General features: G+C 38.5%; 1 protein-coding gene across 1 annotated transcript in view; it reads left to right on the top strand.

Annotated features, from left to right (window-relative positions):
- The window catches only part of EIF2D (eukaryotic translation initiation factor 2D), a 486000-nt gene that overhangs the window by 4806 nt on the left and 463071 nt on the right, over window positions 1-18123 (top strand). Inside the window, exon 2 of the mRNA XM_044076862.1 lies at window positions 11939-12129. Within this exon, the coding sequence (XP_043932797.1) occupies window positions 11939-12129 (191 nt within the window). The remainder of the gene's footprint in view (window positions 1-11938; window positions 12130-18123) is intronic.

Raw genomic sequence — 18123 nt, 5'->3', positions numbered from 1 at the left:
TCACAATTAGTGATACTACATAAAATGTCTCTAATTAGTGCTTAAAATTTCTTGATAACTAGTGAGAGAGTCTTCATACTTCAGCCTATTGTCCACTACCAAACCCAGGTTCTTAATCTTTTTTCATAACTTAAGATAATGTTGTTTAAAGTGTATGTGCAGCAGAAATTGTTACTACCAAAATACAACACTTTAGTTGTGCTAATAATGAACTCCATGTATGTATTCATCAACCATACATACAAGGAATCCAGTAATGTGGTGATACAGCATGATCATTCGCTGAACTAATAACTGACCTAGCCTTAGTGTCATCAACAAACTTAGTGATAATTATACTGTTTGGAGTAGAAAGGCCAGACATGAGCATGGTAACCATCAGACCAAGTACTTACCCCTGGGGAACGCCCACCATAACCATCATGTTCTTGCATATTATATTCTCAAGTCTTACCTTAAAATTTCTGTTAGTCAACAAGTTACTAGTTGACTAACCCATTTAATAATGTAGTGACTGATATCAAATATTTGCTGAGAGGACATAATTTCAGTATGAGGCACAGAATCTATTGCTGTAGCACGGTCCAAATAAGTCACATCAATTGACAAACCTACATCAACATATTCCCATATATCCTGATAGAAACTTAAGTTGGTCATGCAAGATCTATCTAGAGAAAATCCATACTGAAAAGGATTCAGCTTTGGGAGCAACTCCTTTGTGGTTCGAGAGAAAACCATAATGCTCTTTCAGTTACTTTTCCAATAATACTCATAAGACTAATTGGGTAATAATTGTTTACAGTAATATTGACCCCCTTCTTAAAATAAGGAAATAACTATAGCTGTTTTCGATAATCGTGGAACAGCTTCCTTCTAAATAGACAGTTGGAATAACCACCAAATACATGATGATATGGGCTTAATAGGAAGGAAAATACAAAAAAAATTAACTCTGGTAAGCAGATACAAGAAATAAACAAGCAAAGCTTCACCAAAAGACAGAGAAAACTCAACAACTTAGATATTTGAACTTTTCATTACTTAACACTGGCTATTTTTAAATTTTTTTATTCATTAAAAAGTTCAAAAGTATATCTGAACTACTGAGTTTTCTCAGTGTTTTTGGTGAAGCTTTGCTTGTTTATGGACTCAAATATCTGTCAAGACCATTAGGCTCAGCTACTGAGTCTGGTTTGATTGTTCTTAAATGCTTTTTCTGTCACACACAGTGCTATTAAAAATACAAGTCTCTGCGTAAAGGGAAATCGAGATTGATCAAGGTGGGACTTTTTTGATAATGCAGCAAAGTTGTCTACAAATATTTCCACTAAATGATTTGAGTTAGTAATCAGTACTTTATCCGTGGTCACACTGATACTTTATTAAGAAACTACTCGTGTATGTAAACAAGGACATGGCTTTTTGTTGTCTGAAGTTGCTAGTAGTTTATTTTCCTCAGTAATCTTCATTTTCTTATACTTGATTTATCATGCTAGGTATCCTGTTATGTCTGTCAACAAACTTTCTTTGTTTTGTTTCTGCTAAACCTGTTTAACTTTACTGTCTACCACTTAGCATTTGGTATCTCTAGTACTAGAAACATAACAGTTGATGAGTAGATTTGCTCATAGAAATATCCTGACAGTCTGAAATGTTCTTGACTTTCACATCTTTCTTCCAATTCTAATTATTTAACTCCTAATAAAGGCTGTGTAATCAGCTTGATAAAATTTCAATATGGGAGCGGTGTCCCTAGGTTTGGGCAGGCTTATTAGCTCAGTAACTTCCCATAAAGTACAGAAATTATCTAAAGTGTCAGTCTGTATAGTATATTAATAGTTCAGAAATATAGGGAGGAACATAGGAGAGTGAAGTAATTATTTTACTAGAAGAACAACTGGGATGGTTGGCAAATGAGTAGTGGATAGTATGGGAGAATTGAGAGGAATTAGAGTGGCAGTAAGTAACAGACTCAGGGCCGGCCTCAGCTGAAATGGCGCTCTAGGTGAATTAGTGCTCTGGTGCCCCTTAAGCCCCACCCACACCATGCTCAAGGAACACCCCTATTTGAGCCACTCCCTCAAAAGCCACTCAGGTCACTCCCACAAAAAACACTCCAATTCTTTCAATTTTTAAATGCATGAAAAATCAGTCATACTGTAACAGATACCTTGTAGTGTAGTTAAAGTGCAAGTGAAGATGAATTTTCCTTAATAAACTTGCTTGATCTGTTGCTGGTGTAAAGATTTTATGTTAGGGTTGCCACCTTCCTTCACGGCTAAAACCAGAGTAAAGCCATGCCCCTTGCGTCACCAGTAACCCCGCCCACCCCAACACCATCCCCACCCATATACCGCCCATTTTATGACATCACGATGGCATCACTTGGTGGGAACGCCCTCTTTTTTCATTCCCGCCGCCTGCTTTTGGCTGATTTACAAACTCCGATAGTCTGTTTCCTTTTTGAAATTGAATACCGGAGTTTGTACAGTGTTTTCCAGGCTACCGGAGAATCAGTTTGATTTCCTGATAGTCCAGAAAAAAACGGAATGGTGGCAAGCCTGTTTTATGTACAGTCATGACAGAGTAATAACATTGCTTTTTACAAGGTGCATAGCACATGTGGTACAGTGACTCTTAAAAACAAATGAATCAGTAAAGTCATTCTCAAAGCAGAGCAGAATCTCAACAGCTTGTTACAAATGTGAGTGTTAGCAGCTCTGTACCAGAACGAAAACTAAAAATGGTGCAGTACGAGAAAGACTCAAACCATAAAAAAAAAAACTGCACTGTAACTCTACGTTAACACAAGTACAAGTTTGAATTCAAAGTACAGTTCAGAGAGAGAAACTAATCTTTGTCAATACTGACTGACTGCATTCTTTGAGTCATGATACCTCAGCAGCACACAACAGCATTGTGAACAAATTAAACTCAAGTGTATGCATGCTATGTTATTTTCTGGCTAGCTTAATTGTCTTCTCCAAAAATGAGATTTTCCTGACCCAAACATAACATTAAAAACTTCTGCAGAAAGTTAATATCTGAACCTTTATTTTTATTAAATAAAGCACTGTAGAAGAGACCAGATCTCACACCACAAGTTCCAGGCCAGATGAATTCACTCAGTTTAGTACACAAGCGGATTTATTAAAAATAATAAAAAAAAACTATTTCTGCAGTAAAAGTTAACAGCAAAACTTCAAACTTATACCATTAATGAATCTTGTGGTGTGAGGTCTTTATTTTTACTAGTTCATTTGTTACCTGGCAAGATTCATGAGGTACAGCTGTTGAGAAACAACCACACTATAGATTACCTTGTGATTCCTGCTAGGTAACAAAAGAACTAATTAAAATAAAATCAATTACCAACTTTTTTTACCAGAATGGATACCTAAAAACAACAAGTTGAAAAACTACAGAAGCTATTACTGATTTTCCCAGCAGCTTGCATAACTACATCTAAAGCAAGGAATGCCTCACATATCTAACCCAGATAAACGTGATGGTGCTACTAAAACAGAGGACCATGAGCCACACCAGGTTTACCCAGCCACCACTGAACATACAGTCTAAGCCAGATCTGACACTGTCCGTGATGCAAACACATGCATGCATGGTACACACCACATTACATACATGTATGAATGCTGTCGCAAAAAGATATACCACTCACACATACACACATTTACAACTCCAGAATGTCTTGGACGTTAAAGGTTGTTTCATCTGCACAGAGCCAAAACACGGCCAGTAAATGGCACATAAGGGTTATTTCCACACACAAAATGTTTTTCTCTGATAAAAACAAAAATCATCAGAACACATCATGTCATTTGGTGGGGGTGGGGGGGGTGCATGCCTATTAAACCACACAGCCTCGGATACACAGCTCAACACACTTCTCCCAAAGTCATCCATTTTAGGAGGAATGCAGCGAAAACTTGAGTCAAAATATGTGCATCATACCACAGCTCTCAACCTTCCATCTTCAAAACAAACATTATCTCTTAAAATGTGGGAAAATGGCAAAATGTGGAACACTTGCAAATAGCTTGCTTACAGCTTCAACTAGGAAGCTCACAGGGTGGTTAAATGTGATTTTACTTTTAGAATAGTTCTTTTGATGGATTAATAAGATTAATTTTTATTTCCCAGTTAAAAACATTGACCATACTGAATGTGTGACAGAACCTTTCACTGTGGAAGTTCAAGGAGCGTGAAGTTTTTAAGACCATTAAATGAGAAACGCTCTTGGTAAATTAATTACACTTGGGAGGTATGACTGCAAAAGAACATTACACAAAACTGTCGATTGTTCACAGAAAAGCATCATTTACTAATAATGGGCAGACTGCAACTTTTAAAGCAAAAAAGTACTTCCAGATTTACAAACCTGACTCTCCAAAGCATCACCACACAAGTCATTCTCTTTATTTATCACCTTATCTACAACAACTAAATAAACTAGTATGATAAATGGGGAGGAAGGGGGCAAAACAGCTTCATCATGTTTACATTTGTACAACCCCCAGTACCAAAGTCCCACAGAAAAACTAAATACCATTTATTACTGAATGTAATTTCACCTCTCACACATTATCTCTACAGTACCAACTAGCTGACTGTTTATACAAGTACGACTCGCCTACTACCTAAACCACATGCAAAGTATTCCCATTTGTAGCTACCAAAGAGCACAATCAGATATGTTAAGCATTAATCAAACTACTCAAATCTCACCAGCAAAACTGCAACATTAAATAACACACGACAACGTAAAATTACAGAGAAGTAGCTACTACTGCTTACATATCATATAGCAGAGTATATATGCATAGTCACTTGATACAAGAAAACACCAAAAAAAGGCTATAGTTTTGGATTGTTGTCAAGCAAAAGTTAACCTACGAGTGTCATTCTTAAAACTTAAGAACTGGTAATCTCTGCATTTTTGCATGGCAGGTTCAAAAATGACTGTCTTCATTATTATTACCCTTAGAAGTTTGTAGAATTTTTTTTCCTCTGTTTATCTGGTTGGTAACTGGTTCTACGAGTGTTAAATACTTTCTGAATTAAGTGTTTACCTGAGGGCGTCTGCTATACACCTAAAAGAACAAGGTCAGCATGCCCTGTTTATGTACTCGCATATCCATCTACAAGTTTCGTGCTTCCGGCTTTTAACTTTCAAGACCGCCTTTCATTCTCTTCAAAAATTAAAAAGTAAGTCGCTCCCCATACTGAGTTTTCGCCTACCCTAACAGGGAGTAATTTGGCTTTCCGTAGCTTAAGTAGTCTGGACTTAACTTAAGGCAAGCAAAGCACATGAAAATGGCAAAAAAAGTCGCTCTTTGTCTCCCACGTGGTGAAGAGAACCAGGATGCTGATGCACGCACATCCAGAGATCAGTATCCGGAAGTAAAGAAAGCCAATAGCCCGCCTCTATCTCATTAATGAAGAAAGGGATAAGAAGCGGGCGTGATCAGAGTTTTATACCATTGATTGGAGCAGTAGCCAGGGACATCAGTGGTACGAAAGCATCACTGATTGGATGCTTTAAATAGCGCTCAATAATAGCAGCCACTGACTGATCACATAGATGCAGGGGGGAGGGAATGGAAGAACACAGTAGGGGGCTGTGCTATGAAATCATACTTTGGATTACGGAAGTGGGGGAGGGCGCAAATGCTACAGCATGGGTGGTGAGGTGGAGAAAAACGTAAATTACCTTAAGAAGTGCAGAAAAGCAAGTACATTAAAATTGCGCCCTTTATGAGGCCTGCCATTACGGTACCCTAGGCGGTTGCCTAGTTTGCCTATGCCTAAGGTTGGGTATGAATAGATTAATTTGATATGTGGTTGAAGGGAGTACGAAAAGCAGTTAACACAAAACTACCCCTGCCATTCAGATTTGTGTTGATTGGGTGGCTGGGAATGGAAATAAGTTAAAATAGGCCCCACTGCCTTTCATGGCACAGCACGATTGGTTGTTGTGCTGTTGTGACAGATGTTAGTGTCACCACTGACACTGACTATAAATCCCAACCACTTTTGTGCATTCTCAACATATATGAAATTGAGGCCAGTCTCTCCCTTGACTCAAAATTTATTTTAAAAATAAAGCACCACAAACTAATCAAAAAACAAAATTGAGTTGGAAAGGAAGGATGTTCCACACTATTGACAAACAGAAGGAATTTATTGGTAGTGCTTTTGTTCCCTTCAAAAGCAATGAACTTCTTCATACAATTCAAAAACACATACTCCAACTTTTAAATAACTCTCTTAATTAAGTGACCTCACATACACATCTCATTTTTAAAGCAACAGTACAAAATTCAAAAGCTTGTAAAGATACTACCGTATAAAAATCTATTAATACGCACAAAACATTTTTTGCATACATTTAGTATAACTAAACATAAAATTGTTTGCATGAATACACTTTAAAAGCATTTTAAATAAAATGTTATTACCTTCATCTTTCCAATGATGTAAGTTTTAAAATACACTTTAAAGACCAGTAATCATTTAATCCTGGAGAGGTATACGCATTCAACCTCAGCTGCCAGAGGAGCTCCTTTTTTTTCTAATTTTAATGACCACGGGCCCCCCCTAACATTTTTACCCACTTGTACTATCACTAAATAATGGAAAAAGTGGTCAGGATTTTCTAAAATGTGTTTTGCTAAGGCATTAGTTGTATTGCATTTACTAATGTGGTATTGGTGCTCATATATACGCTGTCTAAAGTGTCGTTCTGTTTTCCTATGTAAGCCCATGCATGATTGGCACTTAGCTAAATAGATTCCCCCCTTAGTGTTTCAGTTGTATTTCCCTTTCAAATTATAAGTTCTACATTCCCCGCAAAGGACACCTTTATTTAAAATATAGTAAGTCCAGAATTACAGGGCGAGAAGAAAAGTTGTATATTTTAAAGTCTCCTTGTCGGTTAGTGAGAATACAAACTTTTCTCGTCAGCCTTTCTCATGCACTGTCTTCCTCCACTACCTCCCTTGCTGCTTTCTTGAACATTGGTTGCAACGTGCCCTGCCTTGAGAGTTGGGTTGATTCCTCCTCTGGGGCCCGTGAAAATCCTTATAGTTCATTACAGTGTTCGGTGGATCCTGTCCATTGGATGACATATTATACATATAATGTTAGACATATTTTTGATTTGGAAAGGTGATTTAATAATAGCAAATAATTTTATGGATAGTATGTCCAGTATGACATCATTTTTATAATTCGCTTCACAATTTGATACAGAGGCAGTATCTTTCTTGGATGTCCAATTGATTAAAAATAGAGTGAATAGGAGGTACCTTGCCAAAATGTTTAGGAAACCAACATACTCAAATGCCTTTTTACACTTTGAAAGCTCCCACCCATATTATCAAAGAAAGCCGTAGTAAAGGGACAACTAATTACAGCGACTAAGATGATTTCGTTGGATGAGGATTTTGAGCTCGAATGTAGTACCCTTAAGAATATGTTCCTTAAGAGAGCGTATCCATTAGAATTGATTAATGATTTAATAGGTGAAGTTGATCGAAAAAGAAGTCAGGTTATTTTAAACCCATTTTAAATAAAGGCATCCTTTGTGGGGAATGTAATCAAACAATAGTTGAACTAACATATAGTAACAACCCAAGTAATATTTCAAGTGTTAATTATAGTGTTAGCTTCACTACTATTTTTTCTAGTGATTCTGTTATTTTGAGAGAGATTTTAATGAAGAATTGGGCATTAATAAGTGAGGATACATCAGAACTAAGTTAGGAGCTAGATCAAGGGTGACCTTTAAGGGAGGATGTAATATTAAGGGACTCTTAGAGAAATGACACCCTATAGTCCAAATCCAGGAATGAAAAAAAATGTGGCCGGTGTCAATACTGTAAATTTATTGAAGTAACGAAAGCATTTGAAATGCATAAAATAACTTATAATTTGAAAGGGAAATACAACTGCAGCACTAAGGGGGTAATCTATTTAGCTAAGTGCCAATCATGCATGGGCTTTTATATAGGAAAACAGAACGACAATTTAGACCACGTATATATGAGCACCAATACCACATTAGTAAATGCAATACAACTAATGCCTTAGCAAAGCACATTTTAGAAAACCCTGACCACTTTTTCTATTATTTAGTGATAGAACAAGTGGATAAAAATGTTAGGGGGGCCGTGGTCATTAAAATTGGAAGAAGGGAAGCTCCTCTGGCAGCTGAGGTTGAACGCTTATGCCTATCCAGGATTAAATGATTAGCGTTCTTTTAAGTGCATTTTGAAACTTAAATCATTGGAAAGATTAAGGTGATAAAATTTATTTAAAATGCTTTTAAAGTGTAGTCTTGCAAATTATTTTATGTTTTGTTATACTAAATTTATGCAAAAAATATTTTGTGTGTATTAAGAGATTTTTATATGGTAGTATCTTTATAGGCGTTTGAATTTTGTACTGTTGCTTTAAAAATAAGATGTGTATGTGATGTCATTTTAGAGGGTTATTTAAAAGTTGTGGTGCAGCGGTAGCGTTGTTGCCTCACAGCAAGAGGTTCTCCCGTTCGATTCTCTGCTGGAGCGCCTTCTGTGTGGAGTCTACATGTCCACCCCATGGTAGAGTGGCGTTCGAAAGACATGCGTAGAATGGGCGTGCCTTCATTGAAGGTTGGGCGTCGAGCTGGCACCTGTACAAAATCTACTGCCAATCATTAGCGGACCGGAGTTCCTCTGTGGCGACCCCTAACCAGGAAAAGCCGAAAGAAGAAGATTTAAAAGTTGGAGTATGTGTGTTTGAATTGTTTGAAGAAGTTCATTGATTTTGAAGTGAACAAAAGTGCTAACAATAAATTCCTTCTGGTTGTTGATAGTGTGGAACTTCCTTCCTTTCCAACTCAATTTTGTTTTCAAAATTTATTTTGTTCATCTATTAGGAATGTATTTTTTTGTGCAGAACAGCTGAAGCAGGGCTGTTCGGTAGTGTCTCTTTCTAATTTAGTTTTTAGTAGAAGGTTTTCCTCACCTTCTGGTTTACCTTCACCTCAGCTGCATGGGAAGACATAGTGCAAGAGGATGCAAATCTCATGGAGTTTGGATGATGAAAGGGACACTGACCCCCTTTGCATCTACCTGTAACAACCCCAGATTTGTGGAGGTCTTAGAAACGATCCCATAGAGAAGAGGCTGATAACTTGCCTCTTGTCCTAATCCATAGGGGATGTTGTAGAATGATTTTGATCTGCTCAGTCTTAATGATGGACTTGTTTTTTCATCCTCTTGTAAGTAAAGTTTAAGAATTTCTGGAAGGAGTATTGCACCATTTTACTGAGAACACATAAGTGAAAACTGCTAATAAATGAGTCGCTAAATGGTGGATGAAAGGGGGCTTGACAGAACTGGAACAGTGTCTTGAAATGTGGTAGATCAAATTCAGTCTATAAATGCTTGCGAGGGAGCAGCAGCAGTTAAGAAGAGGTGGATTTTAAGATGTTAATGCAATAGAGTTTAAGTACCATAGTGAGACAGTGGAGGTAAGCCAGATGGAGTATATCCTTTTGTTAGTTACATGTGAGTATTAAGTTAGATCTGCAGATTAAGTTGTAGTGGGGAACAGAGATGTGGTGTTGGGTAGGGTAAAAAGCAAGCTGTTGGCTAAGTAGAATCTGTAAGTAAGTAAATAGATTTGGATGGTCATGTAGCCCACAGCTGTCATTAGATTGTTTGTTTAGTAAGAACATTGCACACAGATATGCGTGCTTGTTATTGAAGTATTGAGGCGTCTCTCTCTCTCTCTCTCTCTCTCTTTATTAGTTATTGCAGTGTAGTATATTTTATCTGGTTGATTTTACTGACTTGTAAGATGGTGTTTTTAATAAGTAGTAGCTGCACATCAACAGGAGCTCTGCAGTATATACACCATGAATGTGCTTAGTGATAGCTCATACAATTTTGTGCAGTACATGTTGTGGAATTTTTCTGTGGACATCATTCTGCTGTTTGTTAGGTACAGTGTAGAGTACTCTGGAAGCTGTTTGCACAAGTTTTTTGTACGTAGAACCTGAACCGAGATGAGGTGCACCCATAGCCTTCCAACCTGCCAACTTCCTCCTGTATAGTTTTAAGAATTTAGCTGTGGTTTTGCTTTTCCATTTATTTTTACTGCTCCCACATATTGCCCCTGCATTTTTTAATTCCTTGCTATGCATGCAGCCACCATGGCTTTTGCAAGCTTATTTTTCATGACTGCTGGTCTTTTTTGTAAAGAGCTACTACTTTGCATTACGTCATATGATAATTTTCAGTCTAATACAGTTTTCCTTGGATTTTAATCATCTAAAAGTTTTTATATGGTATGTTTATGAGATAGTTTGCTTTAATCACCCTGTTTGACTTTTGGTTGACTGTGGCTTTCAATTTGCTTGTTGTTCTTAGCCAGCCTAGTCATTGTCATCAGCCCCCTTTTCATGTTTTTAGTGGGGTTGGGGTGTCACATCAGCATTAGTGAGTGTGATTAAGTTACCTACAGTCAATGCTCATACCACAGAGTGGCTAATCTTATGTGTGCTGATAATTTTTTTAATAGGCTACATGACTGAAGATTTAAATGCTAATGTCTGACACGAAAAAGTGCAAACACTGAGCTGCACCATCAGTGACAAAAGCAGACATTTTGAAATGATTTTTGCAGGCTGACTTCACCCCCCCCCCCCCTCCAGATTTTTTGTTTGTGCCCTCCATCACTGGTACTTGTATATGCTATTGCAGATATCTTATGCCACGAAGTAAGGTGATATTTAAGTAAACCTAGTCCCTTCACTTTTCACAGAATTGTATAGAACAACGGCATGCTCCCTTTGTTCAGATAAGGTCTTGCCAGGTTCTGTGCAGTCATATCACTTTTTCTTTGGCTTTTAGTACTTCACCTTTGCAGCATGGTGACAGCTTTGGAACATTGCCTATCATTCAAGTTGCTTTCTTCCTTACTATCATGCAAGTATCGTCCAATTCCCTTTTGTCATGCAAGCTTTCCCTTGGTCTTTGCATCTCGGGTGGTTGAACACACTGTCTAGTTGTAGTTGCCACCCTATTTTCCCCTATAGTGATAGCCAGTTTTCCTGATGCAAGTCATTTATCTGAAACATAGAATGTTATTTTTCTGGTTCCCCTGTAGTTTAAGGCAACTTATACATGGCTAGACCTAGAAGAGATTCCTGTGGTACTTCATTGTTCGTCTGGCCCTGGACCTTGTTCTACTTACCATGTCCCCCTCTCTCCTTTTATCCTCCCAGTTCCTAATGGCATTTTCACTTCTTATGTGACTTGTTCAATTAGTGGGCTACAGAAGACCACTATGTATTTTATTTTGAATTACAGATCTTCATTTTAAGTGTTGCAGGCTGTTAATTGTTCTGTTTATGCTGTTACCCTCTGAAGTGAGCTGAAGGAATAGCATGAAAAACAATACCTTTTCAAATGGGCAGTATTGCTGTCATATAGTATACTTTGTTGCAGTCAGCAGAATGTAAATGTTTTATCACATCAGTGATCAAACTATGGCCGTCCTTAAATAATCTTTAATAGATGTGAAATGCCATGTTTAAGTTGTAGCATTGTATAGTGAAGACTTTATAACTATGTGTGGTGTCATTTGGAAGTTTGCATGGTTCTGCATACTGCTCTGCATGTGACAAATAAAGCTTCTCATAGATTTTGTTTTAGTAACACATTCATTCAGTGTGTCAGTTTTACCTGTGTCAGTATAAGCTGTCTATTGATTTTGCACATTAATTTATCAGTATTTCTAATGTCTCACTGCTTCCAGCTTGTAATAAATATAAAATCTGTTTCTGAGATTTCTGCTTATTAGATTTGGTATGGGAATAGAAGGCCTTGACACCAGTGACTTATCTGCTGACATATATTTCCAGGAGGAAGCTTAGGGCAGATGTCGCAGCTGCTTTTCCTTCTCTCTCTGCTGAACAGCTTTTGGAGTTGGTGCCCAACAAGGAAGAGCTAAACATAGCCAGGATTTATGCACATAAAGGGGATGCTGTTACCGTTTATATCTGCCACAGGAAACCAACCCTATTCGAGTTGGAGAAGTGTATTTATCCAACAGGTATTGAAAAGTCAGCAACTTATTCCTGTCAACTTTTTTTTTCTGTAAATTTCATTTCACCTTTTATTTAAAAGTAATTTTCCTTATTATGTCTTACAGAAGGTCTGTGTTTGTACTTACATCAGCTCTGCTTTCATGTTGTAACTCAGGACTATCCTGTGTTTGTGGATCCCATGTGTTGTGTTTGCCAGTAGTTTTGTTAAACTGGCACATAAGAACATTCTTATCCTGCTGTTTTAGTCTAAACAGGGATACTTCATAGGTAATCCCCCAGAGCAGTGGCATGAAGGGTCCCCTATCCATTTACTGTCTCAAATTTATGTTCAGAGTTAATCTGATCCAGGAATTCATTGTAGTTTTTCTCTCAGGCTAGACCTGAGAGCATATGTAGCTGTAGTGGAAGTCAGGCTGTATCCTTGGCAGGTCAGGGGCCATGGTCTTGTGTGTGTGTGTGTGTATGTGTTTCTGTTTTGTAATCTCCTGGTGTGTGACCAGTTTGTGATTGGGTTCTTTCCTTTTTAGTCTGAAGACAAGGCATGCAGTGAACACAAGAATCTGTCCCATGTAGTTGGTATACATACTGCTAAGGGTGCTAAGATGTATGTGCTGTTGAACCTCTAGCATCTAAAAGAATTTCTCAAATTTCAGTCCTTTTGATATTTCTTCAGCAGAAAGAGCAGTTATTGTTGTCCTCTGTTTCTGTCCTTAACAGTTCTGAAACTGAAATAACATGTCATTGTTGCTGGGATAATGGTTAGCAGCATAATGTTGCACAGGCTAAACATAACCCTTTTAAAGTGTAATGCATACTGTGACCTGATGTACTGTATTAAAATGGAAAGTCGTAATTGTAATTTGTTTCAAGTTAATGCAGTGAAGTTACTGTAGTATCATCATCCAGTGTTTAACCAATACTATAGTCCAATGTTTGTAACACACCCAACAGAAGTAACTGCAGAATGCAGTGTTTACCTCCGTAGTTCTTGTCAGTTGTGATTTATGTTGTCATTTCTGTCCTATCATGTCTGTAAAGTGATCAAATTCAAACATCAGTGAGCATCATGTTTTATGTAATGCTTGTTTAATCTTGCTATTATCAATTTAGGCTTGAATATTTCAACCCTGTTGAATTTCTGATCATATCCAATGTTATGCAGTCAAAATTGTACAAATAAGTGATTTATCTTTGTAATTGCCATGTGTACATTTTCTATACAGTTTCCTAATTTTTCTGTACTATTGACACTGGCCTGGGTTGTGGCTGAAAAGGGTCTTTCAACCAGCTCTTTGTACTTGTTATATATACATTTTCTATACTATTGCCTATTTTTTCTGTGCTATTGACTCTGGCCTAGGTTGTGATTGAAAATCTTTCAAGCAGCTTACTCATCTGGTTAACACATGGCATATAAATAAATAAACTGTTATGTTAACCTGAGCTCCTTCCTGAACACTGATCCTGAGACTCGGAGAACAAAGTCAAACTGTTGTATTTAGTAGCTGCCTAAAGTCCTGTGTTTTGTTCCTCAGAATGCAGTCAAAAGCATGTTGTTGTTTGTCTTTCGGCTTTTCCCAGTTAGGGGTCGCCACAGCGGAACTCCGGTCCGCTAATGATTGGCAGTTGGTTTTTATGGTGTCGAGTTGCCAGCCCGACGCCCAACTCACAAAACCATATAATGGTATACATTTTACTCAGCATTATTGCTAAATTTTCTGAATGGTGAAAAATATTTGCTTGAAGCTGTGCTTATCACACAACTTCCTTTCTTTCTGCACTCTGTGTACTAGTTTTTTGATATTTATTTATTTATTTATTTATGTAATGTATTTTATTGTAATTGATACTGTGCCCTTTATTTCACATGCAACACTGAGATGAGCTTGAAAGTAGAGCCAGTCATTTCAGTTGTGAGCTAGTGGCCTTATGGGATTTGCTTAACTTAACTTTCCGAGATGCATTCGTAGTCAGCATGCTAGATGATGGTAAATTCTTTTCTTTAAGTTATGGCAAGTTAGTAGTGTTTGTATAAGATGTTGGATTAGCAAAAACATAAGTAGCTCAGACTGTCCATTTTTTGTAAAGTGTACAGTGTGCATTTTCAGGAAGTATCTTACTGTGAGGTGTCTCTTACAGCAGATCCTTATTGTGGGACTGATAGCAGGAATACATTAATTTAGCCCTAACCTGTACCACCCATCAGTACCATCAGTGGCCTGACATTTAGTGAATAAAACAGTAAGCCACTATGTGCCTGATGCTCTTTTTAGCTGCTCTGTCACTGCCCAATATTTACTGTGGAGTATCGATGCACATGGTCTACTTGGATCTCAGCTTGGCTTTTGATTCAGTCCCACACAGGCAGCTGCTAGGAAAACTGCAGAATTTGGAAATAAAGCTAAGACTACAGTATATGAAGAGAGCAGGAAGCACAGAGGTTGTTATTAGAGGTACGTTGTTAAGTACTAGGGAAATGACTGGTAGAGTGTTGCAGGAGTTGGTGCCAGATCCAGTACTGTTCATCCATTTGTTTGAGCCATCATCATCCACTCCCTTTTTGCCAATTTCTACAGGGAGGATTGGGGATGTCGCATCAACTGTCATCATCTGTCCTGATTTCAGTACCACTCTCCTGCCTTCTTTGACAGTCATGTCTTCTCTGTTCTTTCACGCAATTCATCCATCTCTATGTTGGATGCCTTTCCTGTCTGTTCCATCTTTTTCACTAGATTGTCTGTCTTTTGCTTAACTGCACATGCACCTGAAACACTTTACTTTGCTATCTTTGACCTTTTCTGCATTTGATGCTACTTGAGCATCTGTTCTGATGTCTTCATTTTTTTGTCTGTCCCACCGTATGAATCCTACTACCCATCTCTGGCACTTAATTTCCATCTCCTTTAGCTTCCTCAATTGCTCTGCCTTCATTGCCCAGGTTTCTGTACCATACAGTAGTACTGTTCACACTACTGTTTTGTAAATTATACTTTTCAGCTTCTTTTGGCATTCTTCTGTCACACACTGCCCCGACACACTGTGCCAGTTCACTGTAGCATCTCTGATTCCAGCTTTGACCTGCTCATTCAGACTTCTCTTCTCTGCAATCACCCCTCCCAGATAACTGAAGTTGTTAACCCGTTCCACTGTTTTTCCTTCTTTCTTATTGTTCTACGTAATTCCCCCATTTGCTGCTATAGTAACTGTCTTATATGTACTCCATTTCATCCCACGTGCCTTTCAGTTTTGCATTCCATTCCATTCACCCTATCATTTGCTGAAGTTCTTGTTTAGAGTCTACTTGCAGTGCCACAGCTGCACACGACAGCTTTGTTGATCTGTGCACTCTTTTATGTGTTTGCCAGTGTTGTCTATCAGTAAGAACAGCAGTAGGCTCAGAACTGAACCTCGATGGACAACCACTCCCACTGGGAACCACTCTGAGGTACAAACACTGTTTATACTTAGTCACTGGTCCTTGTACATAGCTTGCACTAATTGTAGCAGTGTTTATAGACTTCACACCATTACAAGACCACACAAATTAGCTCTCTTGGGACCTTGTGTGCTTCCTCCAAGTCTAGGAATGGCCATTTGTACATTTTTCTCCTCTTCAGTTTCTTCTCAACTTTCTGTCTCACTGCAAGCTTTGAGTTGGTTGTGCTGCATCCTGATCTGAATTGATCATATCGCATCTGACTTTCTACTGCTATGTATATTCATTTATCAGTCGCCCTCTTCAGAACTTTTATGCAGTGTGACAGGAGTTAGATACTTCTGTATTATCCACAGTTCTGAATGTCTGCTTTGCTCTTGTACTCTGGCACTAGAATGCTTATTCTCCAGTCATACAGGACACCTTTCTCTCCATTCTGCTTTGAATACCCTCCAAAGCCATTTCTCCCCTAACTTGCCCAACATCTTGATCATATCTGCCATGACCTCATGTGAGCCTGCTGCTTTCTCTTACTTCATTTTCCTTAGTGCCGTTCTTACTATTTCTGTGGTGGGCTCCTCTTCTTTCAGTGTAGGCTGTGTATGGAGGTAATACAACTTCTGTGGGGTTTTCTTCATTCATAAGCTGCTGGAAGTAGCCCTTCCATCTGCCTTTGATGTCCTCTGGACTGGTGAACAAGTCGTCGTTTGCATTCCTCATGAAAGTTTGTCTGATGACTGTCTTCTTTATCTTTCTATCTTTGTCTTGCAACCTGATAAGATTTTGTAGTGGTCATTTGCTGAGTCACTTTCTGAAAGCTCTGATGCCTTATTCTTTGCGGTTGCAACTGTGCTGTCAGCCTCCTTATTAGTCAACCAGTAATTCCATCTTAGCCTGATCTTTGTTTTTCATCTCCCACTTTTTTGTGCAGTACTTCTTTCTTTTATTAACTTCCTGGACTTTCTGTATTTTATCACCAGCTTTCCTTATGCACCTTATTTCCATACCTGGCTTGGTTGCATGTCTTTTCCGTAGTCCTCACACATGCTCTTTTTAAATGCTGTGATTCTTCTCCAACTCCCCTATTTCCTCTTCTTCCTGAGGTGCTAGAGCCCTGAGTGCTTTTCTTGAACTCATGTGCTTTCTCTCTAGTCAACTTCCAGGTCTTTACCTAGTCTCTTTTGACCTTAGACCCTCATCTGACCACTGCTTGCAAGTGATTGTGGCAACCAGGGGTTTGTTATGGACGACTGTTTCACTGGGGATGACTTTTCAATTGTTGAGTCTATCCCAGTGCCACTTTCTTACTAGGAGGAGGTCTACATGCATGTTGGCCACTCTTTTATGTGTTCTTGTGACTCTCTTGCTGAGCCATGTATTGACCACCATCAAGCCATTTGCCAGATAGAAGTCTGGAGTGGCCTCCTCTTTATACCTGTAACGCCGTCCATGTGTACCCAGGCGGTCCTCATAACCATTTTTTTTGTTTGTTCCAATGTCTGCATTCAGGTTTCAGCCATGTGTGATGGAACAGAAGCCATGATCAAGTGAATCGAAGGAAAACCTTTGAAAGGCTTACCAAGTGGGAGGAAAGATGTTTTGTGAGGTCATTTGTATATAGAGTACAGCATCTAGGCCATAACAACTTGATGTGAGGTATCAGCTGGAAGAAAGTGAAACTGATAGAGATAGGATAGGGGAAACATCTGGAATGCTTTGTCATACCTGGACTGGTCCTCCAGGAGCAGAGTGAGAAGGCTGTGGCAGCAATGAAAGTAATGCTTTGGGGGGGGGGGGGGTGTCATGGTCTCCTTCTGGGATATATTTTGCAAAAGCAGAGAAGTAATGTTTCACTTTTTGGGGCATTGCTGAGATCAGACATGTATAATGTGCATTTCTAGATGCCATACGGAGAGAGATTTACTGGAACCAGCTATTAGTATGTGCAATCCAAAATTCTTTATGCTAGCTTAAATTCATTCACTTTAATATATTGCCAGTGGTTCCACACTAACCTTTACAATTCCCAGCTCCCAATGGACCTTGCAGAAATTTTAGAAGCAGACAAGTAGCTTTCTACACACAGTCGACATGGCAGAATAGAAGCATGTCTGTTCCTTGACAACAGGCAGTGGTTGCATTACATTTTTGCTTCTCTACAGTAGATGATAACTTTTATGAAACATATATTCACCTGTGCGCCTGTAATTCTGTCAGGCTGCATGTTACTTTTGATAGCAAAGTCCATCAAGTTCTTTCTCCTGGTATTTTCACTTTACCTTCCTTTGGCACACAGGGGCTTAGAATTTTCAGGATTGTAAATAATTTTTCAGGTGGCATTCATACCTGCAGAAAAGGGGTCTATATTAGAACACCGAACTTTCAAAATTTCAAGTGTTCTAATATCAAAGAAACAGAAAACCAAATTTTTTTCCTAGGGAAAGAATTTGGTTGTCCGTTTCTGTTGCTTCGGTATTTTCAGCGCTGTGGTGGAAAGTTACTGGTCTGGTTCAGGTAAGTGTGCGAATGTGTTGACGTGAGGGTTAGGGCGGGTTAGGTGAGT

The sequence above is a fragment of the Protopterus annectens genome, chromosome 7.part0, assembly GCF_019279795.1.
Source record: "Protopterus annectens isolate FY-2018-M chromosome 7.part0, PAN1.0, whole genome shotgun sequence".
Classification (NCBI taxonomy): domain Eukaryota; kingdom Metazoa; phylum Chordata; order Ceratodontiformes; family Protopteridae; genus Protopterus; species Protopterus annectens.
This window is presented reverse-complemented; position numbering and strand designations above follow the sequence as displayed.